Source organism: Ambystoma mexicanum, chromosome 2p, assembly GCF_040938575.1.
Source record: "Ambystoma mexicanum isolate Mex_15411 chromosome 2p, UKY_AmexF1_1, whole genome shotgun sequence".
NCBI classification, from domain to species: Eukaryota; Metazoa; Chordata; class Amphibia; order Caudata; family Ambystomatidae; genus Ambystoma; species Ambystoma mexicanum.
This window is the reverse complement of record NC_090923.1, coordinates 800,859,630-800,883,156: the sequence shown is the minus strand read 5'-3', so window position 1 is coordinate 800,883,156 and position 23,527 is coordinate 800,859,630. Positions and strand designations below refer to the sequence as shown.

At 48.1% G+C, this 23,527-nt stretch overlaps 1 protein-coding gene across 5 annotated transcripts in view; it reads left to right on the top strand.

Moving 5' to 3' along the window:
- SIPA1L3 (signal induced proliferation associated 1 like 3) overlaps positions 1 to 23,527 on the top strand; it is a 1,632,279-nt gene that overhangs the window by 1,466,030 nt on the left and 142,722 nt on the right. For all 5 annotated transcript variants that reach the window (XM_069644476.1, XM_069644475.1, XM_069644474.1 and 2 more), the window contains one exon: positions 19,408 to 19,551. In XM_069644476.1, coding sequence (XP_069500577.1) covers positions 19,408 to 19,551 — 144 coding nt within the window. The remainder of the gene's footprint in view (positions 1 to 19,407; positions 19,552 to 23,527) is intronic.

Here is a 23,527-nt window from a genome sequence, read left to right as displayed (position 1 = left end):
GGGAGTCACTCTGGACAGCCACAGCGTCCATGGTGTTCTGGACTCAGCATGAGTCTCGCATCAATTGGCTGTAATTGAAGATCATAGGGCTGGCTCTCAAGGTTTTTCTCCCTCTCATAGAGGGCAAGGTAGTTCTTATCCACCAGACAACTCCACCAGCATGTACTATGTCAACAAGCAGGGGGGCACCAGATCCCCTCCATTGTGCAATCTAGCCGTCAGCATGTGGGAGTGGGCACTGGAGAACAACATCTACCTCACCGCAGTCCACCTCCCGGGGAGTCCAACCTGGAGGCGGAAGGCTCAGTAGACTGGGGGCATTACGAGTGGCAATTAAACTACCTAGTACTGAAGGAGATCCTCATCAGGTGGGGGCATCCCCAAGTGGATTTTTTGCCTCCCGAGATGATGGGAAATGCAGCAGTTCACCACCTGGCAGGGGCAGGGCTCTGGCTCCCTGGACGATGCATTCCAGATACAGTGGAACGACATGACAGCATACGCCTTCCCGCCCACACCCCATGTCCACAGGGTGAGTTGCAAGATAAAGTAATCTCGTCACCTCAGCATCACTTTGATAGCTCCATGGTGGCCGGCGAGACCGTGGTTCTCCGAGCTACTCAGCCTATCGGATAGGCCACCCATTCACCTCCCGCTGGGCCCGGCTCCTCTCCTGGCCCAGCAAGGGGTGCAGGGTTCTCCACCCGGCGCCTCACAAACCAGCCCTTGCAGTGTGGTTCCTGAGCAGGTGACGTTGAAACAGCCAAACCTCTCTCTGGCTAACCTAGAGATCATCTAGGGCGCTAGGAGCAAGGCTACTAGGAGCCAATATAGGAGTTAAATGGTCTAGATTCTGTCATTGTGCCGACTCTAAGGGGATCGACCCTCTTGGGTGCACCTTGGACCACGTGCTCTCCTTCTCAGCACACCTCATACTCCGGCATACAGGTGGACACATGCCGCACCTATCTGGCAGCCATAGGGGCGCACAGGAACTCGGAGGGGGGGGGCCTCTTATCCTCTTTCAACCCGGTGGTCAAGCAAAACCTGGGGTGCCTCCACAGATTCCACACAGAGTGTGATGCAATTTTGTGCGTGAGGACGGGGTGACTTAATGTGATGAGTTTAGTGGTGTAGGCTGTAGTTGAGGCAAGGGCGCTGATGTGTTTGCACATGGTGAGGCTCGAATCTAAATAAACTCCTAGAGTTTCCCTTTATTTGATATTGGGATGGGCGTTTTGTCGATGACTATGGAGGTTTATAGTGGGTGAAGCTTGGCTAATCGTGCAGGTGAGCCTACTATGAAGCTCTCAGTTTTTTCTCCATTTAGGCATAAACTGTTAGCTGCCATCTAATTTTGGATGATAGCATATATTTTATTCACACAGATCGTACCCTATTCTAGATTACCTGAGATGGGGATAAGTATGTGTGTGTGTCATCGGCAAAGTTTGTGTAGATTACTCCCATTGCGTCTAGTGCTGCAAAAAGCAGTTTAGTATAGGTATTGTATAGCGTGGGGGAGAGACGGGATCCTTGGGGGACTCCTAGAGGGACTAAGATGGGGTCGGCTGCTGTGTCCCCTATGGCTACTCTTGAGGTACGATCTGAAAGAAAGGATTTGATCCAAGTAGTCGCTTCTTTGGAGAAATTAAAGTTGTTTGCAAGGGTTAGGCATAGTTTGGTGTGGTCCACTAAATCAAACGCCGCAGATAGGTCAAGTAGGAGTAGTATACACAGGTTTCCTGATTCCCTAACTGCATCCATTTGATTTTGTAGATCCAGCAGTGCTGTTTCAGTGCTGTGACCAGGGCGAAAGCCTGATTGTCTGACACCTAATAGCTTGTTGTTTTCCAGGTGGGCTTGGACTTGAGTGTAAGCGATTTTGGCTATGATTTTCAGGAGGAAGGGGACCGTGGTAATGGGTCTGTAGTGGGTGGGGATTGTGGCATCTAGTAAGGGTTTCTTGAGGAGAGGGGTTACCCATGCTTCCTTGATGCAGGCAGGTATGGTATTTGTATTGAATGAGGCGTTTATGAAATGAGTAATGGTGGGTTCTAGGGATGGTGCACACTTCTTAACTAGTTTAGCAGGGAAGTTGTCACCTCTACAATTAGAGGGTTTGAGTGTGGCTATCGTTTTTAGTACTTGTTCTCTGGTCACAGGTGTAAAGTAGAAGTCTGGAATATTAGCTATGGGTGAAGTTGTGGTTAATTCGGCAAGGGGGCCTAGTATTTCTTTTTGGGCTTCAATTTTATTTTGTAATGTGATAATTTTGGAGGCGAGGACCGTCTTGAATAGTGGAACACCAAGCTTTGTTTACTACAACTATACTTGGTGGGTGAATAGGTGTTTCTAGTTCCTTAATAATGGTGAATAGCTCTTTGCTGTTGGAGGAAGCATTCGTGATACGTGTATTGAATGAATTAGCTTTCTGAGTGTATGCTTCAGTTTTTGTATGTTTTAGCGACTGTTTGGAGTTCTTTTTTGAGTTCCATGGTGGGGTTTTTCCTGGTCAGGTGTTCTAAAGCTCTTTTTTTTCTCCTGAGTTTGATGAGGTCATCATTGAACCAGGTATTGCTGGGATTGAGTTTATCCAGAAGGCCTTGTGGATGATGTTTAGCTCTGAGGGGAGCTATTTCATTAATTGCTGCCTGTAGGCAATTGTGATAGTGTAGGGCTAAGATTTCTGGGTTGTGCATGGGCAGAAGTTTATTATTTAATATGTTATTTAGCAGTGGTGATGCGTTTTCTGAGGTCAGTTTCCTAGAGTTTCTCATCATGGTAGTTAGCGTGGGTGGGATAGGAGGCAAGGGGTCGTTCATTGTGGTGATGTGGAATGTGATTAGGGAGTGATCGGTCCAAGATAGTTCCATGATTTCTTTTAGTTGGACCATGGTATTTACTGTTAGGATCCAGTCGAGGATTCGTCCTTTGACATGGGTTGGGGCATTAACAATTTGTTTAAACTGCATTTCTCGGAATGCATTGTTGAAAGCTGTGGCTTTGGTGTCCGTTTGGTCATTATATCCCAGGCTGATATCACCTAGTAGGATACATTTTGTATTAGGTTTGATCACCGGGGATATGAGTAGGGGTAGTTTGATATCCGAGTTGTTGGTAGTGTTTGGAGTTCTATACACTAGAAGGAAATTAACAGTGGTTTTCGGGTTGATGGCTAGCTTTAACGTTGAGAGTTCGTAGCCTGGTAGCAATTCTGTTTTACATTCTCTGAACTTGTGGCGTTTTAAAAATAATGGCAACTCCATCTCCAGTGGTTTCATATCAGTCAGCTCTGTGAATGGAGTAGTCGGGAGGAATGGCTAGAGATAGGAGTGGGCCTGAGGCTGTATGGAGCCAAGACTTATAAGACTTCCCCACGTAATGTACGAGTCCTTTCTTGCTGTTTGTTTCATGCTCCTTATATTTTCACTGAGTTTCTTGTTCTCGGTACATTTCAGGCGCCATATTCATTATGTTCCCATTGATTTTTCTTCGTCTCAATACATGGTAAGTTTGCATTCCTAGGTAACAACGCAGTACTTGGTTGATAATAACCAACTCTGAGAACTTTCTCCTGTTCTTCTTCACAGAGTATCTTGGAGGTACAGTGGTGCGGATGTGGTTGTTTAGGGAGTTCTTCTCCAGAACAGAAGTTCTTGTCCCCAAGGGGTTGTCACTTGCGGTGAGCACCTGCCTGCCTCTGCACCCAGGGAGGATATGTCTCATTAGACTCCCCTCCCCAGCCTCACAAGTAAATGCTCCCCTTTGGGGAGAAGTGAAGAAATCTCACGATTCGTCACACTTCCTTCTTCAACCACAAGTGATAACCAAAAGGATTTTTGGGAACTGGAACACCTAATTTGGCAGCACCACAGTTCCCATTTACTGGTGCTTAACTAATGACTGAGTTGCAAGGCTATGTTTGGGAGGAGCATCATAAGTGCTAAACACTTATGCTGAATGCTCAAAACATCTTCTACTTCTGTTACAAGAAACAAGGGTAGCGCATAGTGTAGTTGATGGGCTTCTCTTGCCCTCCGATTCCCCTCTAAGGTCAAAATGCATGGGGTCTCATGGAACTTCATAAGGGTGTGAGATCAGTGCCAAAGACTGGCTCCCCTGATTTTCTGCTCCACAATATGTTAATTATAGATGGAGTTTGAAGGAGAGCAAACTACCGCAGAGATGGCTAGGGCCGGTCTCCTTTACCATGGGTAGGATGAAGACTGTGCTTCACTTCGTCCTCCCTGAAAAACTAGATGCATTTGGGCATAGGAGTGAAAGGCAATGTGGACCTCTGATAACCTCATATATTGCCATGACCATCACACCAGCTCAGTCAGGAGAACGGTTCTGTATCTGTGTTGGGCTCTTCCAAATGCAGAGAAGAAAATTGAGTAAATCCTCTAATACCTCACTTGCTAATAAAACCCAGTTTCTGAAGGCAGGAAAAGTGGATGGAACTTGATCACTCCTAAATGATATGAAACAATATTTATAACGTGCCTGTACACAAGTGCTTGTAGGTGCCACAAGACTGGGAGTTGGGGTGACCGAGGATAGACGAGACAAACAATCTTACTAGGCCTTGTGAAATTCAAATCGTGCAAGTGCCACAACGAGAAGTGCAGGGGGAAGGGACAGGGGAAAAAGGCATGGGGAAGGGAGAAGTGCGATCAGGGCAGCATGGCTCTTAAAAGTGCAGCCAGGGCAACGTGGCACTCAAAGTGCAATGAGGTAAGGTGGGGGCCTGTAGTTGTACAGATACAGCGCTTAAGTGCGCGGCTTACCCGGAGGCAGTGCATAGAGGACTGGTCAAGGGGAAGCTTGGTACCCAGTGAGACTCTGATGGAACCAAGCCACCAGTCAACACAGCAGACCGGTAGGTTAGCAGGGAAACGAGAGAGAGAAGGCAGAGGAGAAAAGGAAGGTCTTGAGCCAATTCTGGAACTTCAGGTGGGCAGGTTCCAGTCTGACAGGGGCAGGGAGTCCGTTCCAGAGGGAGGCACCTGCAGAGGAGAGAGATCTACCCCCGCTCTCTGCTTGGAAAAGTGTCTGAATCTCAGAGAGTTGGAAGTTTCTGAGCGAAGGGCTCTACAAGGACGGTATTTAGGCAGAGGGAGTTGGATATAGTGAGGGTCCCGGTCCCAGAAGGCCTTGTGGATGATGTAGAGGGTCTTGAATTTGATCCTTGCAGTCGCCGGGAGCCAGTGAAGGGCTGGAGAGATGCTGTCCCTGGGCTTGAGGCCAAAGATAAGTATTGCAGTCCTGTTCTGAATAAGTAGCAGGGGGCGAAGAGTAGAGTCAGGCAGGTTGGGAAAGAGGCTGTTGCAGTAGTCCAGCCTGGAGAGGACCCAGGGTTCTGGAGACAGTGAGCATCTCGGGGAGGGTGAGAAAAGGTAGAATACCTCTGAGGAGGTGCAGCTGGAAGTGGGCTTTTTTGGCAAGGTCCGAGATGTGCGTAGAGAAGGAAAGATTGGAGTCGAAGAAGACACCAACGTTTTTTGCCTCACAGGAAGGCAAAGGTAGAGGGCAGCCAGAGTGAGAGAGGGAAAACAGGAGCAGGGGTCCCAGTGAGGAGGATTTCAGTCTTACTGGCATTAAGGCAGAGATTGTTGCAGGTGCACCAATCTTGAATCATGGATAATCAGTCGGGAATGAACGAGGAAGGAGAGGACGCTGAGGGGAACCTGAAAGAGAGCGGAGTGTCATACGCATAACACTCGAATTTAGAAGAGAAGGTGGAGATCAGGTAGGCCAGGGGGCCAGGTAGACATTGAAAATCTAGGATGAGCGGATAGAACCCTGGGGGACACCACGTGTGGAGAGAGAGGTGGAGGAAGAAAGGACCCAAGTTGGACCTGGGAAGGTCGATCAAGGAGGAAGGGGAGGTCAGCCACGCTAGGGCCTGATCTGTGATGCCCAGGTTTGATTGATCAGGGTGGCATGATTGACCATATAAAACGCAGAGGAATGGTCCTGGAGGATGAGGACAGAGGGGGAGCTGGAATCCAGATTAGGAGCAGATCTTCACAGGTGTTCAGAAGAGCAGTTTCCGTGCCTCTGGCTGCTCTAAAGCCGGACTGATGGTAATGGAGATAACCAACAGATTCAGTGTGGAGGGTAAACTTGGAGATAGACAGCTTCTCCAGGAGTTTGTCCAGGAAAGGTGTGATAGAAATCTGCCATAGTTAGCCGGACAGGTACGATTGGCAGAAGGCGTTTTTAGGAGGGGGTGCACAAGGGAGTGCTTGAGGAGGAAGGGAAAAGATCCAGTGGCGAAAGAATGATTGCAGAGATCGGCTAAGGCTGGAGCGAGGGTGGAAATGTAGTTCTTAATAGTTCTGGAAGAGCAGGGGAGCACCTGTTTGGATGAAACTTTCATGGCTAAGACTTATCTAGAAACCTTGTTGGGTTTTATCGGAGAGAAGGAGGAGAAAGGAGGAGAGGGATAGGCAGCCAAAGGGGGCCTGGGAGAGGGAGAAGGAGAAGAAAGCGAGGATGGGATGTCCTGGGTTTTAGTGGCTTCTTGCAGATTTTAAAGAATTTGTCGTGTTGTTAAGAGGCTGCAGAGAGACAGGCCAGGTTCTTGTAGAAGACAAGATAGTCTGAATTGCCTTTGGAGCAGTCGGCAGGCTAGTTTGTAAGAGGATGTGCCCAAAGCCCTCCACTTGCTCTAAGCAACCCTTCACTTTCGTTTCAAGGTGGTGAGGTCGGAGTCATACCAAGAGTTGCACTTGGAGGTAGGCTTCAGGCAGATTCTCATGACAGGGGCAAGGATGTCCATGGTGTTGGAAATTGAAAGATGCAAGTTAGAGAGAGCTGTGTCAGAGTTGGAGTCAGCCACAGGAGTAGGAGGAGTAGAGAAAGCTGAGGCATAAGCAGCCACTGACACTCGCTTTATGGGCTGAATGACCGAGAAGGAGGATGGCAGTTCTGGGGAGGGCTTTGCCTGGGAGACGAGAAGTGTCAGATGGGAAGAGAGCAGAAAGTGGTCAGTCCATCAGAGAGGAGTGGTAAGAAGGTTAGAGAGGGGGATGTCAAAGGAGATGAGTACATCCAAGGTGTGTCCGGCAAAGTGTGTCGACCCAGAGGATAGAATGGAAAGGGAGAGGGTCGCAAAGGTTGTGCAAGAGCCTGAAGGAGGGTTTAGCAGCATCCAGGTGGATGTTGAGGTCTCTGAGGAGGAGAAGTTGAGAGGTAGAGGCAAGGAAGAGAGGAGAGTCCAGCCCATTCAGAGAGGAAAAGGGTGACCTGGCCAGGTGGCCTGTAGATGGTGGCCACTGTCAGTGGCCTGGAGAGATGGAGAGCCTGCAGACTAGGCATTCAGGGATGAATAGGCCTGCGTAGGAATGACAGAAGCAGGGACCCACTCAGGAAAGATCGGGCCACTCCACCTCTGGGCTGGTTGGATCTGAGAGAATGATGAATGATCGGAGAGAATGATGTTGGTAACTGTAGCTCCTCTGGGAGCAATGCAATTCGATAGGCCCTAGTCATGTGGAAATGCTGCATGCCACTTGGGCTGAGGCTAGGCTGTCTGGAATGTACCCGCATAATCACATTTTCTTACCAGGTGACACGGAATGAATTGTTGAAAAGCAAATGAATGCCGCTTTTCAAATGCATGTAGATGGCCTGACATACTATTGAGTGGAGCAACAGTTGTAATGTAACTGTGTGGAATGAAAATACAGAACCTACAACATTTGAGTGGTTTGTTATTCTAATGGTCCCAACCACACAGATCTGCAACTCTATAGCATTCATGCCAACAGGTCTAATTTCATTTGGGAGATGGTAGTAATGTTATAGTAAGTGCCTTGCGTTTGGACTTGGTGCTAAATTTACAACGCTAGTACCCCAGTAGAATCAAAGGCAACCACCAACCACGGGATCATGCACAGAAAGTTGTCACACAAGGAAAATGGGTTCTGTGAGCGACTCTAACCTCTAGGGAGTTGGGAACTTTACGGGCCACAATCTGGGGAAAGCAGCGTGATGAGATTTCAGATTATAGTTCATTTAGCCAAAGTCAGTAACATAGGCAAGAGAAACTCCCCCATACCCGGGGCTCTGAAGCAGAAGGGTAGAATACAACTTTCAGTCTCAATGCTTTCTGTCAAAATGTAGATTGTTTAGGCCCAGAGCAGGGCAAGCTCTGAGATGGACATGCTTTCTTTGGCTCCTCTTCTGTGCTCCCATCATAACTAACAGGCATTCTGATCGGTTGGTTCTGACCTCCATATTAGTGACTTAGTGGTAGGAGTGACTGAGGAACTTCACCATAGTAGTATGCTGTCCATGAACAGAGCCAGGTATTAGTGACCTCTTATTCCAAGGGAGTTTGAGGTGAGAGAGCTTATTGCAATTTAACAAGTGGAGGGAGCTGAAACCATGAACTTGAGCCATGGCTTTACTGAAAAAATGCTGGGTTCCTCGTAGCTGTAGGGGGCATGGTGCTGTTGGAAACAAAATATTATGAGATAGCAAGAGAAGAGTTGGGATGTGAGTCGCTACACCACCGGAGCACAAGGCAGCACCTCACTCGCATTAAAGGACTTGAACTTCTGTTGGATGACTGCATACTGAGAGTGATTAGTCAGAAAAGCACATAGCTCTTTCCTAAAATATTGGGGGCAAAATAGAAGGTTGTCTGTCTTAGAGGATACTGTGGTTTTAATTGGAACCCAAACTGGAAGGGCACATAACTTTGCAGCAGATCTTCAGACAACTGTCAGCAAGGGAAGAGGCGAAGGGCAGGACATAAACATTCTATGGAGAATTCTGTAATGGACTATGGGAGAAAATAGAGCTCTGCATTCAAGAAAAGGGCATATATTCACTCGCCAAAGGCCTACTGTTAATTAGGAGAGACTATTTCAGGAAATTGCACGTATGAACAATGATTGTGAATGGACACTAACTAAAACTATGAATCACCGTGTGATTTTAAAAAAAAAAAAAGAAGGAAAAAAACCACATGAATGGAATCTGGTACTCTTCGCCCCTGTCTTCATATCTATGTAGGTTAAAAGACGGAGTCTACAATAGAAGTAACTTATAGAGCTGAAAGTGCATGCATCATTCTTCAGCTACTCTGTATTTAAGAGTACAATCTGGAGAGGGAGTCTATCAGCATCCTCAAGTGGTTTCAGCTCATGCCTTTCTGATGGGAATTCAAAATGATGGATTTACATAGCAATTTTACCATTGCTGGTTAGGGGACAAAGGGTAATAAGGTACTGAGGTGGTGTAGTCTTAAGCACTCAATTGTTCATCCATATCCAACAAGCTAATTATTGGCAATGGAAAAGAGCTTCAAGGTGAATTGCGCAACAATTTGGGTCTGAAGGATAGGCGTGGAGATTTGCAATATGGAGTGCCATCTGTTTGGGGTAATCTGGCAGTGAAATTGATCAATAAGAAAATCATCTAGGAAAATTCAAATAGTGCAAGGATTTTGAAGATTAGAACATGAATGGTGTAATAACAAAATGCACAGGGTCCACTATCAGAACAGAGAGGTTCAACATATGTCGTTAGGTGTCAGCGATAGAGTCCTGGAAGGGAGCCTAGGCAATTGGTGGGCACGCAGGAAATTCTGTGGTTGTGAAACTAGAGACAAACATTTAAAATAGAGGACTGGTTCTTTGACCAAACCATCATCTTTAAAAATGTGAAAACTTGCTTTGCAGAAAGGGGGTTTCTGAACACGGATAGAAAACATAGCCCCGTTTTGGTATTTTTGGAAATACAAATCTGGGCTAAGTGTAACGCTCACCTGATTCCCGTAGAGGCGCCGGTCTTGACTGGGCGTATACCGTATCTTCAAAGGTGATGTGCAACACACGGCTGGCTCTTTGGGCTGGACCTCTGTGCACTGTATGTCTGACTTGAAGGGTATGATGTCTGCAGATAGAAAATATGGGATTAAGGAACTGGGTTATTGAATGTCTCTCTCTTCTTCCCTTTCTCTTCTCCTGTAGAACCCCAAAGGTTAACGCTCTCACCTTAGGCAAGTGAACGCCGTGCTCTCCATCTGCCTCGGGGCAGGGTGCTGTAACCAGTTTCTTCACTGGATAAGGGGAGCAGGCCTCTTGACTTCAGAGGACTGCTGTCTGTCGTTTACTGCACGAACGGTAAGTTTCGAGTAACTCTAATGTCTTTAAAGTCTTTAGTAATGATGTTTCTTGCTTTGCAGGGTTCCGGCGATGGCGGATGACGGGCTGAAGTGAGTTGAAGATGGAGCCCGTGTGATGAATAGAAGCGCCTGGAAGCACGTAAGTAAGCGCTTGTTGCCTGCTTCACGATGCGCTCTAACTGTCTTTTTATTTTGCAGGTACAAGTTCGGAGCGGCTGCAGGGTGCCGGAATACCCACTGGGTTAGATGTGGAAAGGAGTAATGGCACGTGAGTATTAAAGTTCCCCAATGTCTTTAAACGCACCTTGTTTTGTCTTTCAGATGCGGGATGCAGCGCCGAAGGCCTCCGGAGCGTGCGAAGAGTTGGTAAGCTTTTGTCTTTCAGATGCCGGAATGCACCGCGAGGCGTTGGTGACAGCCGATGGACCAGGTAAGTGAAGAGCTGTCACTGAAGACCGTAATGCTAACCTGTTCTTTCTTGTCTTTATAGGTGTTGCTGAAGACTGGAATCAGGATGGTAAGCCTTTTTCCTTAGGCCCAGGATCAGATGCAGAAGACACGATGAGCGTTCTGCTGCAGAGGATGCAGAATAACGCAAAGCAAGATTCATCCATCGGGTGTGGTTTAAATAGCCTCCTGTAGTGCTTAGGTGTCTCCTTCCACAGCCACGCCTAGGTAAGAAAAGAGTTCCTGCTTTCCAGAAGAGTTCCAGTGTTCTGAATCTAGGGAGTGGCTTCTGCCCCACCCAACAGGAAAAGTAGTTCCAAACAGAAGAGGATCAGAGGCTCAACTGGCAGGCAAGTAAGCAGCATGGTCTGCTGCAGGTAAGTCCACCCAAGCATTATGAGCCCGGCGCTTCCAGCGCTGGGACTGGGCATATTTATGAGCCTGGTGCCACTGGCGCCAGGACTGGGTCCAAAAGGTCCCAATTGGGACTGGTTGGCACTCGGAACCTGGGTTATGGATCTGCTTCCAAGGGAGTTGGGAAAACCCTGACCTTTTGGAAGCAGAGATCATGACACTAAGCGTGTGTCAGAGTTTGTGTGTTTGTTTCCTTTTCCTCAATATGTTCATTTCAGTGCATCAGTCACATGGTCTGGTCTTGAGAGCAGAATCCACACAAAAGTAATTTGAATACATTTTTTGTATTTGTACATTTTCGCCCATTTCTGAAGGTCGTACCACCAGGCTTCCACTTTTGGTCTATGACTATCTTTCCAGCTCATGGCAATCCTGCGCTTCGCAAGTATCTACGCCAGGTCTCTCAGTTTATTCACATGTTTCAACTTATGCGACCTGCAGAACCCCCCCACCACCACCATGCATGCCCACAAAGATTCCACTTCCAGCCTAATCTCATTTTCGGTCAAACGGTGGGCCACCTCCCGCTAGAATCTCCTTATTTCCGGGCACACCCAGAACAAGTGCACCAGTCCCGCATTCTCCTCCCCACATTTCGGGCAGTTTTGTATTCCTGCATTCTTAAACCTTGCAATCTTCTGAGGTGTCATATACACTCTATGGGTAACGTATAACTGGATTTGTTGCAATCTCGCGTTCCTGGACACTCTTTTATGGTATCCTTGTACCCTCACCCATAACCCATCACTCATAGATTCCCCAGCTTCCTCTTCCCAATCCCGTCTCAGCTGAGTCACCTCGTTTCCCACTCTCGACATCAGCATTTCGTAGATCCGCGAGACCTCATGACCTCTCTCTTATACATTGTAAAATGTTTCTACGGCCGTGTCCAGCTGACTCTCCCGCACTATTTCTGACCAAGTGTCTTTTATCTTCCACATCAACCTGTTATAAGTGATATACTGTCCTTGGTGTAGTCCTGTGTTCTCTACTGCTGTTCCCAGTGCTTCCGGACTATTTTCCTCAGTTGCTTATCCACTCCATTCAGTGCCACTAGCGGTATCTGTGGGGAACACGGGTACGGGTTCTCCATGGCTCTGCAAGCCCTTTGCCATATTTTCCATCCCAGGTCTAACATCCTTGTCCCTCCGCCCTGCTGTGATTTTGGCGACCATATCCATTCTCTCAAGAAAAAAGGGCACATTCCGCCCTCAACAACCTGGACTCCAATGTGGAGTCTTCCGATAACCACCTCGCCACATATTGTAGTTGACTGACCAAATAGTATATTTCAAAATTGGGCAATCTGATGCCTCCTTGTTTGTACGTGTTTTGCAATTTCCATAACGCTATCCTATTCCTAGTGTTGTGCCATATAAACCCCCTATATATGCCCTGGATTTTAGCAAAGAATCGCTTGGGTATCATGTGTGGTACATTCCCAAAGTAGTGAAACAGCCTGGGCACACTACCATCTTTAACAGTGCGACTCTTCCCATCACGGTCAGAGGGAGCTTGGCCCAGAACCTCATGCTGTTCTCAATGTTAGCCTCTGCCTTCTCTGTGTTTTGTTTGTGTTCAACCTCTACGCTGTGATATACATCCACCCCCAGGAATCTGAAGGTACTAGTCTCCCACTGTATTTGTAATACCGGCAGTTCCTCTCGTGGTATCCCTTTATATATACCTAGAGGGAATATACAGGATGTCTGGGGGTTCACTGTGATGACAGACAGCTCAGTTTATCACCCCATTACTTCCTAAATATATTGTAGGTTCTCTTCAGGATATCTCAAATACAACAGCATGTCATCAGCATGCATTGATATTAAATGTTGCCCTCCCGTCGTACTGATCCCCACCTCCCCATATTGTTGCCTCAGATATCGCTAGGGGTTCTAGTGCTAAAATGAACAGCATCGGGGACCACTGACATCCCTGTCTAGTACCCCTACTGAGTTGCCATCGGTCTGAGATGGTCGCTCCCGTCCTCACTCAAACCAGTGGTTTACTGCACAGCAGTTGGACCCATCTCAAGTACGTGGGTCCAATCCCGTATTCTTTCAGGGCCGCTATCAACCGAGGCCATTTGACATATTCGAAGGCCTTTACTGCATCTAATTAAATTATTGCAACTTCCTGGGGGTCTTTTTCGGTTTGTTCTATGACATGATGGAGCCTTCTGAGATTGTCGGATATGTTCCTACATGGGACATACCCGGTCTGGCCAGGATGTATGAGTTTATTGATGACCGGTCTCGGCCTATTTGCCAGCACTGCCGTAGGTATTTTGCTATCCTGGTTAAGCGTGGATAGTGGTCTGTACGACCCACAGTCCAAGCTTGATTTGTTAGGTTTGACAAGTGGGATGATGATTGCCTCCCTCAGGGACTCTGGCAGCGCACCCCTTTCTAATGCCTCGTTTAGCATTGCTAGTAGTGGGGGGAGCAGCTCCGCCTTGTACATTTTGTAGAACTCGCTAGGAAGCCCATCTGCCCCTGGAGCCTTACTAGTGGGCAGGAGCTTGATCACTGCTTCCAACTCCTCTAGCGTGATCGGGACCTTTCCGCTGCTCCTAGTTTGGGAAGGCTGATGTCCTTCAGCGTTTCCATCGCATCAATCTCCCCTCCCTAGTCAACATCCGTATACATTCGCTGGTAGAACTCCAAAAAAACATTGTTCACCCCTTCCTGGGTATCTAGTACCTGTCCATCTATGCCCTGTATAGCTCTGATCATTTGTCTGGGTGTCTCATTTTTATACAAACAGGCCAACAACCTACCTGGTTTATCTCTCAGCACCCACTACAATCCTGCTGCAATTGTTGTATGGTTGCAGACTCTTCTGGGGAATGCTCCTCCTTGCGCATCATTGCCTCTAATTTCTTTTCTGCTACGTGTAGCTCCTGCGTTATTCCACCTTGTAGGCCTTTGGATTTGGATATTGCTGCCCCCCTCGCCACCACCTTAAATGCCTCCCATAATGTACCAGCCGATTCTACGCTCCCAGTGTTGGTTTCAAAGTATTCCACTATTTCTTTCTTCAGGTCCTCTCTAAACCCTGTGTCTTTCAAAGCTTCGGCCCCAAGCCTCCATGTCGGAATCTGTGCCCTTGTCGGCGAGTACTGCCATGTCACAATCAATGGCGAATGGCCAGAGGACTCTCGGTTTGTATTCTGACTGCACCAGTTCCCCCGTCACTTCTGGTGCCACAAATATGTAATCTAGCCGCGTGTGCAGGTTCTGTGGGGCCGAATAGTGAGAATATTGCTTATCTCGTGGGTGGTGCATCCTCCATACGCCCACCAGTCGGAAATCACTTAATAAGGCCTGCAGAGCTTTAGCTACTGGGGAGGGCCTCTCAATTTTCTTATGAGGAGAACCATCTTTGGTTACGGACGCACCTCAAAACCTTCCTCTTTGCTTCTGCTTTCTCTCCCTCACTCCACTGCTAAATTCTTGACTGAAACTGCACTGACTCTGCAACTGGGCCACTCTCACCGAGTACGGTCCTTGGCCCATCCACTCTCCACTTGCACTGCCTCCCTGGCAACCACTGCACTGCGCGACTGTCTCTGTATCCCTACAGCCCCCCTTCCCAGCACTTGTCTGCACTTACCTTGCACTTGCCACCAGCTGGCCCTATTATTTATTTGTTACTCTACTTCCCTGTACTGCACTTTCCCCGTTCCCTTTCCCCTTGCACTTGCGCGATCTGAATGACACCTGGCCTAGTAGGATCGTTGTCTGTCTTCCCTTTGTTCCCCCCTCCCTGCCTCGTCGCGCCTTGAAACACTTGTGTATAGGCGCGTTACAAATGTCATATCATATATATCATATCTGACCTGTCAACTTTGGGATCTAGCGTGTAATTAAAGTCCCCTCCCCATATAACTGCCCCCCCAATATATGGGCTGATCTTACAGTACAGGGTTCTAAAGTAGCTGGTAGCATCCTGGTTCGGGGTATACGTGTTGACAATGTTCAGCTCCTTGTTTTTTATCAGTCCTTTTATTAGCACCATCCTCCCATCTGGCTCTGTGGTGGATTGCAACATCTTAAAGGGGACATGCAGTGCTATCCACGTAATTTCCCCTCTGGCATGCGCCGAATATGTTGCTCCGATGGTGGTCCCGCTCCATTTCCTCCCCACTATTTCCTGTTTTTCATTTATCAGGTGAGTTTCTTGCAGTAGAACAATATCAATTCTCTGTCTCTTCAAATACACATGACCTTATTCCTCTTCAAATAACTATTGAGCCCCCTGACGTTCCAGGTCACTATCTTGAGGTCCCCCATCTCATCCATATCCCGTTCCGCTCCTGTCCTCCCTTGTCTTCCGCTCCATGTACAGTGATTTAAGCGTGTATGCTTGCCCACCCACTTTTTCTTAACACCCCTTCAAGCTCCTCAACTCCCTTCCCTCCACACACCTTACCCATCCCCAACTGCTGCCCCCCCTCAACTTCCTCAAACTGGTGCCCAGCTCCATCCCTGGATCTCAGGCTACCCCACATCTAGCCCTTTTCTCGGTATAACCGATACTCGGTACTCAGCAGGGGGATACCGCTCTAACAGTATCTCAACTAAGCTACCTCCAGGGGGATGATAGCATGTCTCCTGGTGCGGCGCCTCCTATGCAATCTACTATAATCCAGTGTCATTATATGTGCCATACTTATCTCTCATATTGTCTCCTTGTCCAACAGTGCGGCACTGACGAGGTGCCAGTTCACTTTTCTGTTCCACTCTCCGTCTCATCCTCTGCTCCCATCGGGCATTTCCTCGCATCCAGCCATGCAGTCACATCATCTGGTGATTTGAAGAATAGGTCTTTATTCTTATGCAACACCTTCATTTTTGCCAGATGCAGCAACCTATCTCTGTAGCCCGCTTCACGTAGCCTCCTCTTCACTGCTACATAATTCAAGCGTTGCCTCTGCACCAAGAGAGTGTAATCCGGGTACGCAGTGATGGTCGGCGATGCTCTGCTTATCGTTTGCAGAAATGCTCCAAGACCTTCTCTCTGTCTTTTTATAGTTCAAGATCTTGGCGATAATAGGGCGCGGTGGGGCCCCTGGTGTCGACCTCCTGGACAAGGCCCTGTGTGCTCTTTCCACTGCAAACCCCTGGCTGAGCGCTCTGCCCGATATCTCTTGCAGCAGCATGTTCTCAACATAGTTCGTCGGGTCTGATCCTTCTTCGCCTTCCGGAAGCCCCACAATGCGCACGTTATTTCTGCGAGCGCGCCCTTCAGCTTCTTCAGCTCTATTCTCAAGATTGCGCATCTGTTGTTGGAACACATGTACCTCCTTTGCATTAGTCGTACATGTGGTTGTATTGGCTTTCACTTCCTTTTCTAGGATTCCTATGAGTTCGGCCAACTCTCGTACATCTTGTCGCAACAGATTCACATCCACACTCAATGCATCAATCTTAAACTCCAGCGAGGTCCTCCATTCCGAGATAACAGTGTCAATCTTACTTTCCCATGATACTTTTATTTCGGCTGTGGCGTCTAGTATCTGTTGGTCGTTGCGCGCCATGGTCCCACTTTCTCGCGTGCCTTGACCCTTTCTGCTGGCCCCCTCTGTCGGTGACATGGCAAACTCCTCTAGGGTAGGTTGTTTCCCTTTAACTTTGGGCAGCCTAGGCGCCATCTTCGCTTGTGTAAATGCCCACAAGTCAGATTCCGCCCTGCAGGAGGACTCTCCCTGGTATTGAGGGCACTTCTTCCTAGTTTCGGGGGTTCCTACACCACTTTATTCTTCATGTAGTTGTCCTGGAGATTCCCCCAAGCCCTCCTTGCTGTGGGGGTTTACTTGCCCCAGGGGGGCATATGCGGACCAGTATCCCCACTGGACCAGACTTGTTGTATCAAGCTGGTGAGTGTCATGCGTTATCTCTTGGTCTCAGTATTGGTGAATAGTGGTGCGTTGGTACAGGCAGCTGGATCACACCCAGCGTGCTCAACTACTTCTTATAACCGGTGTCCCATTACAACATTTGAGGTCTCTGCTGGCATCCACTTTCAGGATGCTACGGTCATGCACAGGCCACGCCTCCACACTGCTAAAAGCCCCGCCTGTGTCTTCCCGCACTACAGGCCTCCGCTAGCATCTGATGTTACCCTGACGTTACTATTATCATGCTGCACCTTAATTCTGCGCTCGGCCGGTTTTCGTTAGAACGTGCATTTCAGTATCGTGTGGCTGCTACTGTGTATCATTGATAATGTATCACTGTCTGTCTCATTTCGCTCTACAGGCCTCTGCTAGTGTCTGACGTTATCTTGGAACGCAGCTCCCTCTTTCAGGTCCCTGCTGACATTTCTTCCGACGTGTATTCCGTATCATATGGTCAGTTCAATGTCCGTGGCGTTACCAATGTATTAGGCTGAGTAGTGTGGCCCCCCCCCTTCGCTCTTGTTCCCCGACTATGGAATAATATGCAAGCAGACTTGGGTGTGGAAAACCTATAGGCCGTAGGCTTATTTATTTTCTACCGAAAATAACACCAAGACATAACATAACAGAATACATCACACCAGATGCTTTTGGGCACATCGTGTCCAGGGTTGGAGGAGATGCCCAGCCTTCTCCTCAGCAAGTCTTTGTTACCCTTGGGCATCCGACCCCGGACACGTGCCGCTGCTTACGACTTTCTTCTACTGTGTACCGAAGAAAGTACTTGGCGTTCCGGTTCCTCCTTCTTTCTCCTTTCCTTCCTTTTTGCAGGTTGGGTTGGGTGGCAAAAAGTTTCCTTCTCCCCCTTTTCCAGGCCCTAGGAGCTTACTCGAATGAGGTGAGCTCCTTCCTGGTTTGCCCTTCTCTTGGTTTCTATGGGGTTACTTATACTCCCCTGCTCCTTTGTTGTCCCTTTGGGGGCCGGGCTTCCCCTGGCCCCCCTGTTGCTTTTCCTTCGCGCCTTTCCCTGTTGTGTTGCTTGTTTCCTGGCAGCACCATGCGTGGGGGCGCTGCCTGGCTGCCCCTCCCCTTGCTTTTTGTGCCGTTTCGTCCCCCACCCTGCGCCTAACCCCCCAGGCCCTCCATCGTGCCGTACTTTGTACGGTACGGGGCCTGGGGCACTCTGTGCCTAAGCAGCCTTCTGTCAGCCTGTAGCTGCATCCAGTGTGGTTCCAGCCTGTGCGTACCTCACTGCTTGTAACCATGGGCTTGCAGGCCGTCCTGAGCCTCGCTTTGTTCCGTATGCCACTCTCCGGCGCTCATACCCGGCTCCAGCGCCACGGCAAGACAAAGGGCTGCAGATCTGTATGCTTTCACTCGCGGCCTCTGTAATCAATCGCAAGGTCTACCGGCCCCTCTCTTAATGTGCGCTCCGTTTTCCTCAGAGGCTGCCTCTTCGTTCGCCTGTATCAGGCATTTGCTGAACCTCCAGCTGAACAGACCGTGGATCGCTGCTCCTTCTATTATTGTAGAATGCTGCTTTCATCTCCGGCTCGCTCGCAGCGCTGTCCCAGGCGGTAGTTTCTTCACATCCGCAACTGCTTTGCTCAGTCCCTGTGTCTGTCAGGGTCTGCCATTTTACTTTTCTCATTTGTGTGCGTCCGCAACTTGAAAGGCTTAATTTTGTGCAAACCTCCATTCCAGTATATTCGCCACGTTCAGCTGGTATGCAGCACAACTTCATACGTCCACGCGTTCAATTTCGGAGCACACAGGCGACATTTAGAATGTTTTCTGTGCGGATCTATTCAAAATCTGCTGGAGGTTCCTGGGAAGCATGTCCTCCCATGGCTCGGTAGCCACAACCCCCAGTAATTTGAATACAGTTATTCTAAATGGAAGTTATGAACATTGTTAAATGGTTATCCTGAAAACAGGGTGCAATTGGTGATCTTGGGGGCCGGAAGTGTTGAGAAATGTAATCTTACTGTTCTTTTATTTTGAGTGTTGAGATGCTGATATAGATTGTATCATTTCCGCAAGATAGGTAATATGAATTAAAAATATTACAGTTTATATATGTAATACATTTGATTCATGTTTAAGGTGTATATATAATTGTATGGTATTCTGTACCTAGTCATGTTCTTTCAATAACATTTTTGACAATAAACAAACTTGAAGTGTGGGGCCCAAATGCATTCCCTTTCAATGGGTGTACATTTTAAGTTGGTGTGCCATGTTAGTTTGTCCTTTTCATTAGCAATTCATTGGTGTAGTCTGGGCCAGAACATAACTATGCCAACTGTTAGCTTGTACTCTTCACACCCTTTGTGGCGTGGAGGTAGTTTTAACTAGCTACTCTTCTCTTGTAGCTGCCAAATTAATAGGAACATCTTTGACAAATTACATTTGTTTAAAGGAGCAAAATGCATATTCATCGGTCAGCATTAATGTTCCTGTCTTGTTTTGTCTTTTTTTTTCTCACCTTAAGCCAATCTCTCTGCTTCAGAGCTGTCTCTTACCGATATTCGGGACAAGCCTGTGCGGCGTGTTGATCCAGGAATGATGCCTCTCCCTGACACAGCAGCTGGTCTAGAATGGTCCAGTCTGGTCAGTGCTGCTAAAGCCTATGAAGGTAATTGTATGGTTTTTTCTCATACAGACTAATCCTTACGGTCCCAGTGAATACTGACATTCAGTGCACTTGATATCAAGCACAAGGCTTTTCCATGAAACAGTAGACACTAGGGACAATCAAAGTTCTAGAAAACGTGTCATGATTAATGCAGAATTGTCAAATTGTTGTTAATTTCAATAATTATTAAGAAGAGATTGTTTTCGAAGTAGATATCCTGGAGTAGTTTATTGTATATTTAATGTTGCTCGAATTCCAAATGAAATGTGAAACTGTGATCCAAATAAAAATGTGTGCATATCCAGCAAGTCTGGATCCAATAAACCTGTCACTAATGAATTTCTAGTTGAAATACCAGAAAAATTGAGTTCTTCTCATTGTACAAACTAACAAAGGGAAATTAAATGCAAAAACATGTTCCAAAAATGGACGCAAGTTGTGGTCAACGAGATAGGGTACAAGACTGTCTTCTAGAGTGTTCATTTAGCTTAAACAATATAAACAATCAAATTAAATGAATGACACAAAAATCTAGTTGGGCGATATTACCCAACATAATATCCAATTGAGATGTAACAGAGCCTGTAAAAACCTTTCCCAAATCAAAATAAAGATTGCAAGGATGTATATATCATTGCAAAGTACACAATTAGTTGAATGAAACAAAATGTAAAATAAGCTCCTCATAGAGTGAGCTTGCGTAAACAAAATCATAACAAATATATCCTATCAACATGAAATGGCAAGATACAATACACTAGCAATGACAATTATGATGCACTTTACAATGTGAGGGGTGCAGTGAGCTAAAGCGTGTTTGTAGACCTACCCTGAGTGGAAGAAATTTCATAGAACAGGGTATTTGACCCATGTTTATTCCCAGCTTCACCTGCTTCTCCGCTCCCCCGGCCCACCCCTCCTTCACCTGGTTCACCTCATCCGCATGATGCCTTCGCCTCACTGTATTCCACAATTGTGGTTAACTTGGGTGTTTTTCTCCCCTCGCAGGACTCTCAAACTTAGGTGGCCCTGTACCTAATACGCATTTACTGTTTCTCTGAAATGTGGTAAACTAGGTTGTTTCCCTCCCCTCACAGGACTCTCAAACTTAGGTGGCCCTGTACCTAATACGCATTTACTGTTTCTCTGAAATGTGGTAAACTAGGTTGTTTCTCTCCCCTCGCAGGACTCTCAAACTTAGGTGGCACTGTACCTAATACGCATTTACTGTTTCTCTGAAATGTGGTAAACTAGGTTGTTTCTCTCCCCTCGCAGGACTCTCAAACTTAGGTGGCCCTGTACCTAATACGCATTTACTGTTTCTCTGAAATGTGGTAAACTAGGTTGTTTCTCTCCCCTCGCAGGACTCTCAAACTTAGGTGGCCCTGTACCTAATATGCATTTACTGTTTCTCTGAAATGTGGTAAACTAGGTTGTTTCTCTCCCCTCGCAGGACTCTCAAACTTAGGTTGCCCTGTACCAAATACGCATTTACTGTTTCTCTGAAATGTGGTAAACTAGGTTGCTTCTCTCCCCTCGCAGGACTCTCAAACTTAGGTGGCCATGTACCTAATATGCATTTAATGTTTCTCTGAAATGTGGTAAACTAGGTTGTTTCTCTCCCCTCGCAGGACTCTCAAACTTAGGTGGCCCTGTACCTAATACGCATTACTGTTTCTCTGAAATGTGGTAAACTAGGTTGCTTCTCTCCCCTCGCAGGACTCTCAAACTTAGGTGTCCCTGTACCTAATACGCATTACTGTTTGCTCTGAAATGTGGTAAACTAGGTTGCTTCTCTCCCCTCGCAGGACTCTCAAACTTAGGTGGCCCTGTACCTAATACGCATTACTGTTTGCTCTGAAATGTGGTAAACTTGCCTGCCGCTCACTTTCTGTTTGCGTGCTCTCGTTTCGTCTGTCTTCCCCACCACCCCCCCACTCCCTCCTACTCCATGGTGCTCTCTATCTCGCCTATCTTCTCTAACTGCTTCTCCATTGACTATCCTGCTCTCCTCACTAAATCTGGTAGGAAAAAGTTTAAAAAGGACATCCTGGTCTCCAACCCAGGCCTCCCTATCGCTGACACCTACACTAGTGCCAGCTCCAAGGAAACTCTCACTGACATTCTCTTTTTCGTGCCTTCGCCTGACCTATGGACCCTTCATATGGTCTCTGTGCTCTCTCCTTTCTCCTCCTCTCAACCCGTTGGGATGTCCTCTTGGCCCCTTTCCGCTCCTCTAAGGCCATCATTAATGTCTACGCTAATGGGACTGTCTTGGTTCAAGGCCCTCAGGCCAACCTTCACCTCTTTGATAGACGCTTCCCACGCCTCATCAACTTACTCTCCTCTCCTGCTGTCCCCCCTCCTCTGTCCTCGGCTACCTTGCCTCTACCCTGCCTCCCTGCCCCCTCTCGTGCTCCTTATTCACCTCCTTCTCCAACACCTCCGCAGGGCGTACCTCTGATCTGTACCCCTCCCTGGAAGTTCTTCAAGGATGGCAACCTTCTCCACATTGCCACTCTTAATTCTCGCTCTGCCATCAAGCATTCCTCTGATATCTGTTGCCTGCTTGAGGAACTGGACCTCAACGTCCTCGGTCTCACTGAGACATGGTTCACTGCCAGCTCTGCCACCAGCTTTGACACACTCATACCTGACGGTTACAAGATCCTCTCCGTGCCCAGGCCCAACCGTGCAGGGGGTGGTGTTGCCCTTATCTTCCCTGAGTGGATTCCTGCCACTGTCACTCCTACGCAGACCTACTCCTCTTTTGAATGTCTTGTCTGCCGACTCTCTCTCTCTCCTAGCCATTCCCTTACCGTGGCTACTATCTATCGGCCACCTGGTCAAATTTCCTCCTTCCTCTCTGAGTGGGCTGACCTCTCCTCCTCACTCCTGTCCTCAACCACTCAACTCCTCTTTCTTGGTGACTTCAACATCCACCTCGATGCCTCCTGTCCCCCCACTGGTCTCTTTCGTGACCTCTGCGACTCTCTCGCACTCTCTATTCTCCCGTCTGGGCCTACTCACTCTGCAGGGCACACTCTTGATGCTCTGATCTCCTCTGACCTTCCCCTCTCCGTCCCTCTCTCCACTCCTCTCTCCTGGAGTGATCACTTTCTCCTATCCTCCCACATCACCCTCCCTACCCCACAGGCAAAGCCACCCTCTTCACTACCACCCACCTTCTCGGTCATCCGACCCATGAAGCGCGTGTCAGTTGAGGCTTTTGCTGCTACCTTCTCGCCCCCGCCTCCCCCTTCGGCTGACTCCCACCCTGACACAGCCCTCTCCATGCTCCACTCTGCTATATCTAATACTCTTGATATCCTTGCCCCCGTCATGAGAATCTGCCTGAAGCCCAAAGCCAAATGTAACTCCTGGTATGACTCGGATCTCGTCACCCTAAAACGCAAGTGCAGGGTGGCAGAGAGGAAATGGCGTGCTTCATGTTCATCCTCTGACAAACTGGCCTGCCGCCTGCTCCAAAGGCAATACCGGCTCTCCGTTCTCACCAAGAAGAGAGCCCTTATCCAAGCCCGCATCTCTGAGGCATCAAACAACTCGGCCGAACTCTTTAAAATCTGCAAGGAGCTGGCCAACCCTGCTGCAGTCTCTACCTCTCCTGTCCCCTCCCAGGCCCTCTGCACTGCACTGGCCTCTCACTTCATCTCAAAAACTCAGGACATCCTGTCCTCGCTCTCCTCCTTTCACCTCCTCCCTCTCTTCCCGGCTCTTCCTCTGGCCCTTCTGCAGCCACCCCTCCTCCCTCCTTCTCTGCCTTTCCACTTTTTTCTGCTGACGAGGTTTCCAGACAAGTCCGATCTATGAAAGTCTTGTCTAAACAGGTTCAGCCCTGTTCTTCCAAAACCATCAAGGACCACATCGACTCCCTGGCTCCTGCCCTGGCTGATTTTTGCAACCACTCCTTCGCCTCTGGAGTCTTCCCCTCCCCCCTCAAGCACTCCCTTGCGCA